The sequence below is a fragment of the Sminthopsis crassicaudata genome, chromosome 2, assembly GCF_048593235.1.
Source record: "Sminthopsis crassicaudata isolate SCR6 chromosome 2, ASM4859323v1, whole genome shotgun sequence".
Classification (NCBI taxonomy): Eukaryota; Metazoa; Chordata; class Mammalia; order Dasyuromorphia; family Dasyuridae; genus Sminthopsis; species Sminthopsis crassicaudata.
This window is the reverse complement of record NC_133618.1, coordinates 604,893,503-604,904,110: the sequence shown is the minus strand read 5'-3', so window position 1 is coordinate 604,904,110 and position 10,608 is coordinate 604,893,503. Positions and strand designations below refer to the sequence as shown.

The following is a 10,608-nucleotide window of genomic DNA, read 5'->3' as shown; positions in this document are numbered from 1 at the left end:
TGCTGAAGTCATGCATGGGATCAGAGGTACATTGGGAAGCCTACAGCTTTTTATCTTCTACCTAAGGAAGGTAGGAGGGAGACAGATGGAGAGTGATGGGAGGCAGCTAGTAGGAAGTTGGGAAAGGAGTAGTGACTTCCTTCCTCCTACATCAGCCTGTGGCAAAGTCATACGCGTTTCATTTGGTAAGGGTAGCCACTGCTCATACCACACACTTCAAAACTGAGAAGAAAAGTTATGATAGGATTTTTGCTTGTATTAAAAAAAAAAAAAAGTTTGTTTGGGAGAACACAATAAGAGATAGATAGATTAACAGTAAAATACCCTTGAATCTAAAGTGCCTTTTGCATGACTGCTCCAGCTTATCTAGAAGCAATACAGTGAATTAGAAAGGAGATCAGATATCAGAGCTCACAGTACAGTAACTGCTGCTTACTTTGAGCCAAATCATCTTATCATCCTGAATCCCAATTTCCGCAGGATTTCTAAGGTACCTCTAGCTCAAAGATGTATAATTTGTGAAATTATGATCACAGATTAAGAGTGGGAAGAAACCTTAGAGGCCATTTAGTCTAACTGCCTCATTTTTCAAATGAGAAAACTGAATTACAGAAAGCTTAACTGACTTTCTCCAGGCAAAAGCTATAAATAGCAGAGCCAGGTTTTGAACTCAGGCTTCCTAAATTGAAGTTCAGATTTGTGGAGGGATGGTGATTATTCGTCACCTACAACTCTGGAGAATGTGCTCTTTTGAATAGTTATCATAGTTAACATATTTTAATTTCCAAATCTGATTAAAAGCATTTTGGAGCATAATTTAAGTTTCAGGTTAAAAGTGGAAAAATACAAGTGTAGAGTAGTAGGGTTTCCATAGTTACCTCAAAATAACCCATGTCTTCATTATCATCACATTTCCCTGTTAACCAGGAACTCTAGCTTCATTTGAAACCATTTTCAAATTTGGGAATTAGTCATTCTGTTCTTGCTTGAAATTGTTTTAAGAGAAAGACTGAAAAGCTATTTCAAAATGTCATAAGATTCATCTCACAAGAATAAAATGCCACTTCTTCCTCTCCATTTTGGCTCTTAAATGATAGTTTCATCCTCAGTGGTCACATGTCACATATCCACTGCTCAGTGTTGAGGAAGCAGGAACTTTCCATGGAGACATATCAGTTTGTGCCATCTCAAGAACTTGGACTCTCTTTACATAAACATATAGAATAAATATGTGTTCTCTTATTCAATGGGAATTTGAATTATGAGTGGCTTGAATCAGGTCATCCTGATGATATTATACATAGCAAGCCACTGTGCAAATGATGATGGAAAAACGAATTCAAAGAGAGCTGTAGGAGTAGAATGGTAACATAAGAATGTGACCAATGAACACTTGCTTTCCCCCACCAAGTACTGTCTTTGAACCTATAGGAAATGAGGAAAACTAATGAAACTCTCTTCTAAATCACCCAACTCCTTGACATCATTTATTCTCTTCTCCTTTTGAGCTTCTAATGAAGAAAGATGGTCCTTTTTGCCAAATACAATTCCTCTGTATTTGTCCTTGGTCCCCATTCCTCTCCTGTCTTTTCTAGCAGATTGTTTGAACTACCAATACTTCCCCCTTTCCAATCTTCCATCGAAACCTATCTACTGGCTCCATTCCTGCTGTCTATACATACTCAAAAATTTTCCCATCCTTTTCCCTTTTCCCTGTCACTTCCTCAAATTATTGTTTCAAATTTCATAGTTATTTCTCCTGAAAAAGCTTTCTGTTCTCTTGGCTTTCACTTCTCTTGCTTTTTTCTCAGTCTAGTTTTTAATCTCATCACTTAAATGAAGTTTCTCCAAAGTGAACAAAGGAATCTTCAAAAAATCAATTTTATTTTATTTTCATTTTCAAATCACTTCCTTCCCTTATACTTCTCTTTCATCCATTGAAAAGACAGGAAAGCAAAAGTAAAGCCCATTGTAAGTATATATAACTACATAAAACACATTTCTACATTATCTATGTTGAAAGGGAGGGAGGGAGGGAGGGAGGAAGGGAGGGAGGGAGGGAGGGAGGGAGGGAGAGAGAGAGAGAGAGAGAGAGAGAGAGACAGAGAGAGAGAGAGAGAGAGAGAGAGAGAGAGAGAGAGAGAAACACATACCAAGAAACAAGGAAAGAAGAAGGGAGAGAGAAAAGTTGAGGAAGGGAGGGAGGGAGAAAGAAGGAAGGAAGAAAGGAGAGAAAAAGATAAAGGAAGAAAGAAGGAAGGAAAGAGAATAAGACAGAAGGACAGAGGAAAAAAGAGAAAAAACAGAAAGAAAGGAGAAAGAAAAAAGAAAGAGAAAGAAAAAGGAAGGAGGAAAGGAAGGAAGGGAAGAAAAGAGCAGGATGAGAAGAGCAAAGAAAAGAAAAGAAAATGGAAAATTTTAAAAAGGGGGGGGGGGAAAGGAAAGGAATTTCTACCTGCATTTTAAATCCATCAGCTACCTGGAAGTGGATAACATTTTGTGAAAAGTCCTTTCAGATTGTTGGTCATTGATTGCATTGACCATATAAATTGTTTTCATTCTGCTTATATCACTTTGCATTAATTCATACAAGTCTTCCCAGGTTTTCTGAGACCATCCCCACTATCATTTCTTAGTTTTTTGGCACGGTTCCAAATTGTTTTCCAGAATGGCTTAACTAGTTCACAAGTCCACTAACAACAAGGCCTATCAGTACTCTTAACAGTCAAATCTGGCCTTTTCTCAGTACTCATCCTCATGACTTGTGCTTGACATTTGATCACTCCTTCCTCCTATATAATCTCTCCTTTATCTCTCTTGATTCTCCTCCTCCATATCTGACCATTCCTTAATATCTTTGTCCTAGCCCCTCTCTTCTTTTACCCTTGAAACCATCTTGACATCTTCAGCCTGCATTAATTTAATTATCTCTTTACTAATGACTCCAATATCTTGCTTAATTTTAATCAACTTAAATCTTGCTTCCGAGTTCCTGTGCCATATTGCTAACTTTCTATGGGACCCTCCAAACCAGATCTACTATAAACACCTCAACCTCCACACCTCCCAAACCATCCCATTCCTGTTGAATATGCCATTATTCTTCCCATCACCTGGTTTGCAGCTTCTTGTCATTCCTAAGTTTACTATTTCCCTATATCCTATATTTGTTTCTACCTCCAAAAATCTCTCGTTCATCTGCTTCTCTCCCCCAAGCCAGCCATGAACCTCATGACCTCATCATCTCTCATCTACACTCTGCAACATCCTTTCTCTCCCTGCCTGAAGTACATCTTGCTATTCCTTTGTCCTTCACAGTAATTTCCCCAAAGCCCAGATCTGACTACACCATTCACCTACTCAGCAAACTCCAATGGCTCCCTCTTGTCTTCAGGGCAAAATGTGAATAGCTTTGCTTAATTTTTAAAGCTCTAATCTGGAACTATGCCCAAAAACTTATCAAACTGTGCAGACCCTTTGATCCAGCAGTGTTATTCCTGGGCTTATATCCCAAAGAAATACTAAAGAGGGAAAAGGGACCTGTATGTTCCAAAATGTTTGTGGCAGCCCTTTTCGTAGTGGCTAGAGACTGGAAGATGAATGGATGTCCATCAATTGGAGAATGGTTGAGTAAATTATGGTATATGAAGGTTATGGAATACTATTGTTCTGTAAGAAATAACCAGCAGGAGGAATACACAGAGAGGCTTGGAGAGACTTACATCAACTGATGCTGAGTGAAATGAGCAGAACCAGAAGATCGCTGTACACTTCAATGCTGTATGAAGATATATTCTGATGGAAGTGGAAATCTTCAACATAAAGAAGATCCACCTCACTTCCAGTTGATCAATGATGGACAGAATCAGCTACACCCAGAGAAGGAACACTGGGAAGCGAATGTAAATTGTTAGCACTACTGTCTATCTACCCAGGTTACTTATACCTTCGGAATCTAATACTTAATGTGCAACAAGAAAATGGTATTTACACACATATATTGTATCTAGGTTATATTGTAACACATGTAAAATGTATGGGATTGCCTGTCATCGGAGGGAGGGAGTAGAGGGAGAGAGGGGAAAATCTGGAAAAATGAATACAAAGGATAATGTTATAAAAAAATTACTCATGCATATATACTGTCAAAAAAATTTATAATTATAAAATTACAAAAAAAAAAATTTTAAGCTCTTCTGACTTCCTTACAAACTCTTTTCCTTCCAGCACTCTGCATTCCAGCCATATTGGCCTTCTCTCTGCTCCAAACATACAGCCCCATTTCCTTTCTTTGTGCTGTCTCTCCCTAACCACTTTCTGCTTAACTTTTTAAAAATTTCTTTTGCATATATCCGTATCTGTGTGTATTATCTCATTAGTAGAATATAAGCTCCTTGAGATGATTTCATTCCTTATTGTATTCCTTGCACCTAGCACTGTGTTTGGCATTAAGCATGTATTTAGCAAATGATTGATTCCCGTACAATAGGGTTTGGCCAAACTTGGTTTTGCCTGTCCTTGATACAGAGTACCTCATTTCCTGCCTCCATGTCCTTGCACTGGTCGTTTCCCATGCTTGCAATTTATTCCTTCCTCATCTCCACCTGCTGTAACCACTGCTTTATCTTCAGAGCTCCACTGAAACACCATTTTCCACCATGTCCCCAGAAAAACTCATTAGGAAGCATCATCCTGCAAGACTACATCAATTTTGGTGCTCATTCTTCATCAGCATCCTTAGTACTCTCTGCCTCTTTAACTAGTGGATGGAGTAAAGGATTTCTCCCCAAACTCCATTTAAAAAGGACTTTTAAGACTTGTCATCTCATTTCCCTACCAGCTTGAACTGTGCTAGCACCTCAGCGCCCTAAACTGCTCTTCTGTTTCCTTTTATGTACTGTCTTCATCCATTGGATTTTGAATTCTTTGAGGTCAGAGACTTGTTTTTCTTATTTGTATTTCCAGTATTTAGTATAGTGCCTGATACCTAGAAGGTGCTTGATAAATGTTTGACCAAGTGACTGAGGAGATGAAGGCTTGGACTACGGCGACATTTGTATGAGTAGAGTGGAATCAGATATGAGAGATGTGCAGATAGAAATGGCAAAGTTTAAGAACTGATTGGCTAGATGAATGACAGTAAAAAGTTCAGGATAAAGCCAAAGCAATAAGTCTAGAAGACTAGGAGACAGTGATCCCTTTGACAGAAAGTTAATTTTAAAAGAAAGGAGAATTTGAAAAATGAGTACATTCAATTTTGAACATGTTGAATTTAGAATGAGAGGGAAGGAGGGAGAGAGGAGGAAAAAAGAGAGAAAGAGGAAGAGGGAGAGAGGGAAAGGGAAAGGAGAGGATGAGGGAGGAAGGAGAGGGGGCAAGGAGAAAGAGAAGGGAGAAAGGATGGGAGGGAGGGAAGGAGGGAGAGGGAGAATGAGAACTTTGGAAGTGATAGGGCCACTGCAGCAATTCAAGTAGGGTCATGACATGATCTGAACTTCATTTTAAGAAAATCATTTTGGTGGCTGGATGAAAGATGGCTAAATCCATCTTCCTGTGGTCCTGTGGTAGGCTTGATGAATACAAGATTGACTAATGGAATGAAGGCTATGCCGGGGGTATGAATGGGTCTTGCTTGTGAAATGTTCAGCCTGTACATGTTAGGCTGGCTGGCTAATTCTCTAGTTACAGCCATATTACTTGCATGGCTTGGATGTCACTAAAGCTTCTCTGCGCCTCAGTTTCCCTAATTGAAGTTCACATATATTGTTAATAGTGCAGGCACTTTCCCTCACCAACAACCCTGTGTGAAGTAGGTCAAGAGTCTCAATCATTCATAAAATGAGGGAGTGGGGACTAGATTTGCTCTAAGGTTCCTTTTCACTGTGATCTGACTGACAACTTGAATCTAGAACGAGGCTTTTCTTTCCTTTGCTAAATAGTTAAATAGTGTTACTATGAGGGAATCTGACATACTTTTTGAGGCTGGAAACATTAAAAGCTGGCTGGTGTACCAGGTAGCTTATGCAGTTTAATTGAAATGAAATTCTGAGATGTTTCTAGGTAAAAATAATGCATGCTAGGTTGTTGTGGGGTGGAGGTTCCTTTGTTTGCATCAGTTTTAAATCAAGCGTAATGATTTGGTTAACTACTTTGGGTCTAACAGTTCAATTGGAATTTTGAAAAATGAACCACTCAAGTCAATTGAACGAATAAAAATATTTCTGGACTATGTGATGGTGCTTTTGCTTCCTGTGTTATTTTGTGGGTTACAAAAGTGTTGGAACCTGAATGAATTCATGATTTCTGTAGGAATAAACCTATGGGAAACAGGCCATCATGATGAAATCAGCCACCAGATGTTTGTTTAATGAAAACTGGATTATGGAATAATTTTTCTGTGGCAGGAAGAATTTTGCAAAAGAAATAGTAGCAATTCTACAAAAGTAATCACATATATGCTTCCCTGCCAGCATTGTTATAAAATAACCATCTGTGTCCCAGTCACCAGACTCATGAGTTGTATGGAACATGAGCGTGCACAAACTTGGGAGTCAACATCCACCCCGGTAAAAGCATCTGGAGCAGAAGTAATGGGAGAAAGGAATACGTCTCCTCTTTTCTACCATACGTCTCTCTCTAGGCCTGTCAGGAAAATGGGCTTCCATTCCATTACAAAAATGGTGTTAGTAATTTTGGCAGTTACTTCACACCACAGAGGCAAGATTTAGACACTAGGTACCAAAGGTGTAAGTAAGGAGGCAGAGGAAGGCACGGCATCATTATAATTTTCTATTAGCACATGACCCCTAACTTCCCGGTGCCTTAGCCTAAAGGAGAGTTCTCATCAGAATGATTTTTTGAAATAGAATTCTAATACGTGCTCACAAAAGGTGTGATAAAACAAACTGAAGCACGGTCTCTGTTTAAACCAAGCAGCTCAGCTTTTTTCTATCTGGTCTCCAGCTTCGCATCAGTTGATGCTTCCAGGTTGTAGGACTAGCCTCTCCAGTGTGAGGGCTAACGGGCTCTTTTCAGGGTTATTTCCAGAGACATGTCCTCCACTTTTTATTCGGCTCTTACCTGTGCTTCCACCACTGGCAACTTAGGCTGAAGCAGGCCCTGGGAAGTGCCCCAGAGCTGGGTCAGCCAGCAGAGGCCAAGGGCCCGTGTGTCCCCCACAGTCGCCGGGCATGTGTTTGGCTGACAACTTTGTGCGACTCTGCCAGAAAGCCAATCCCCCTTCCCCTCCCCCCCTCCGCCCCGCCAAGTGATGGACAAACAAGATTTGAAAAGCAATTCCCCTGTAGTATCTCGTTTGATCCTTACTGACACTGGGAGAGGGCAAGGCACATGCCTGGACTCACAGAGCTAATATAGTGATCAAGGTAGCATTTGAACTTTCTGGCTCCCAAGTTAGTGTCCCATCCATCTAATGACCTAGCTGCCCATAAATATTTTCTTAAGGTGCCTTAGAAAACTCACCAGAACAGGTTTACAACCTGCAGGAGGAGGCTCCTAGTTAGCACCTGGGTGAAACAGGATAACAATTGCAGTGATTGAGGTGTGGAAAAGATGTGATCTCCTGCACTGCTGGAGGCAGCCCCCACACCGAAGCAACCCCATGATCCCAGGTTCACGTTCAAAGGAATGGCTGGATTTTAACACAATCTTACACTCTCGTCTAAGGCTCATTTTATGGAATGATGACATCTTGAGACCAAAAACACCTTTTTTGAAAGAAATCTTGATAAAGGACAGATCTACAATTTTTAATGGACTTCAAAGTAATTTGGCTTATGAGGTAATGATTCCAAAAAAAAAGTACAGTGAATGAGATCACAAATATTAAAATGAGTATGAGATCATGAATATTAAAAAGAACAAACACAGGATCCTATTAGGCAATCAAAATTTTAATAACAAAGATACTATTTGTGACATGGTCAAATATACTTGGCTAAGTTCAGATAAAAAAATGTTTTTAGCCCCAACTGTAACAACTATACACAGCTTTATACAGAACATTCCATAAATCAACAGAAAATACATTTGAGCACAAAAAAATAAAAAATATTTAAGGGACTATTCTCTAAGCAGCATTTTATTTTTGCAAAACAAACAAAGGTATTTCTTGGACTGATCAAATATCTACAAGTACTTTTTCTTTACAAAAATACATATATTCTTAATAGACTAAGTCATTAACAATGACCTGGTATTTCTTTCACTTCAATTTGAATGATTTATAAGCTAAATTTTACAACCACAAAAAGGTTTATTTGTATTAAGATGTTATCACTTTTGACAAAAAGCTTAAAATATTTTATATTTTAAAAGAAAATTAGCAACATAACTTTACAATATAACCTATGATCTTTTCAGTTTCGTGAGGGCTATTGTATTAAAAACTGACAATCACTCTGGTGGCTGACCAGATGCAAGGAAGCATTAGAACATTGGTACATCCGAGGTCCTTTCTTCTCCTTACTTGGATCACAGCTTTACTTAAGGTCACTTAGGCCCACCCCCCCCTCCCATCCCCATCCTAAAAACAAAACAAACAAAAATTCCAAATAATAAAAGAAAACTGCTTTGGGCTGATCCCAGCATATATTTTAACATGTAGAACTCTCACTTCAGTGAATTGATTTACAGAATATGAACAGACTAAGGAATGAAGTTGTTTTTAAGTGTTTTTCAAACACTACCTAGAAACATATACTAAGCAACATCTTTTCTTGATTAGATCTCTATTCCATAGAGATCCATCAAAGAAAGGAAAAAATTAGGTCTAATAGTATATATGTGTGTGCCTGTGTAATATACACAGGCACACACATATATACACACCCATTCATATACATATATTTACTTTTATATATACACATACATAATGCTTTCATTAGAGTAATGGATATAAAGTTTCAGGACAGTTGAGGCAGGGAAGCAATCATAACTTAAAAAATCAGGTTTCACTGTGAGAAAAATGCATAAATGGACATACTTAAAGGGTTATTACAAATGTCTTCAATTACTTTTTCCTTTTTTAAAAATTTTCCTAAGATGTGCTCAATTTCCTGCAGTACTTTCTTTTAAAATACAAGGAAGCAAACATATTTGTAAAAACTTTATGTCATCATGTTAAAAAGTCATCCTTTTCCTTTTTTACTACCAATAATCTGAAATTATTGAAAGCAATGACATTGCTTTAAGGGGAAAAGGCCATCAAACCCAGTATGACAGATTTAAAATGCATTTTTTATGAACCTTCAAATTGGCCCTTCCCCATCAAAATATTACTCACGATAGGTCAAGTAAATCCAGAAGGAGTTGGATATTTTGTGCTTTGGAAGGGTTGTGAGTCTGACAGCACACTTTAAGACGTCTCTTTGTTCATAAGCCAGCAAAGGCAGACACTGTGCTCCTCTCTCTTAGCTTGATGACCTCATCCTTCAGACACAGGATTTAATGGATTCAAATTATGATCATGGCATTTCCAAGCTTTTCTGATTCTCAAATCAAAAGATTAACAGTTATCCCAATCATTTGTCTTCTAAATTCATACAACCAGCCAACCAACACATTAGGCTGATTCACAATTTACTTTAACTAAATTATCATTACACTAAAATTATCACATTTTTTCCATAAAAGGGCAGAATTTGGCATGAAGTATATCCATCCTGGAAGCCCCATCCAAAGTGGTTCTGATGCTTAGAGACATCAAAAGGTGATAATTTCTCCTAGAAGCTGGTCAAACAATATAGATCCTGAGGACAAAAATGTAGTTTGAAAAATGGAAGAGCCCTTATTTGGATCCTTATTTAGATAATAACAATGAAAGTAATACTTCACAAAGTTTTTTTTTTTTTTTTTTTTTGCTTTTTAAGAATAAAATATATGCCCCCTTATGAAAAGATATGTTGTTTTTTTTTTTCTGGTGGCAAAAATATAGGTAAGCTTTTCTGAAAGTCAAAGAGAATAACCAATTTTTTTCCCTTTAAAGGTTAAGTATACCTAGTACTTTTTACAGACCTTGCACCCATATCATTTGTTCAGGTACAAAAACAAATCCAGAACACATTGCCACCATAGGGGAAAAAATGTTTAATTTCAAAAATTTAGACTCTGACCTGAACTTTATTGTAAAAGAATTAGCTCAAGAGTACAAAAGAATAGACTTCAACCTTCCATTCCACTATGTCTTTCTCTTTATCCTAATTCAGTTTCTTCTTATCACCTATCACTTCAAAGAAATAAAAATTGTGCTCATCTCATTCCCATCTTTGGGGATTTATTTTAATCTGTAAGATGGTGTAGGCTGCTAAAAAAACAAAAACAAAAACAAAAAACCAATCCTATACATGACTTATCTCACCAGGCATGTTCAGTCTGACGCCTTTCTTTGGTGGATTTTATCGCAATCAATCAAGGTTATTGCCTAAAAGAATAGAAAATTTATTCAACTCCAAACTGAATGCTTCCAATCTTTAAAGTATTAAAATTGCTTTTTTCCCAACATCATTACCTAACAGTAAATGTGTCTTTGGTGATTCCTATTTAACATAAATCTTTCAAAAAGTAAATTTCCTAAACATATCATTTTTT

The 10,608-nt window shown here is 37.7% G+C and overlaps 1 protein-coding gene across 18 annotated transcripts in view; it reads right to left on the bottom strand.

The window, feature by feature from the left end:
• Nucleotides 1-7,892: 7,892 nt before the first annotated feature.
• PCGF5 (polycomb group ring finger 5) overlaps nt 7,893-10,608 on the bottom strand; it is a 156,768-nt gene continuing 154,052 nt past the window's right edge. For 16 of the 18 annotated variants that reach the window (XM_074295833.1, XM_074295831.1, XM_074295837.1 and 13 more), the window contains one exon: nt 7,893-10,441. In XM_074295833.1, the coding sequence (XP_074151934.1) occupies nt 10,388-10,441 (54 nt within the window). In that variant the 3' untranslated portion in view covers nt 7,893-10,387. The remainder of the gene's footprint in view (nt 10,442-10,608) is intronic. The other 2 variants (XM_074295838.1, XM_074295851.1) reach the window with 1 other exon arrangement.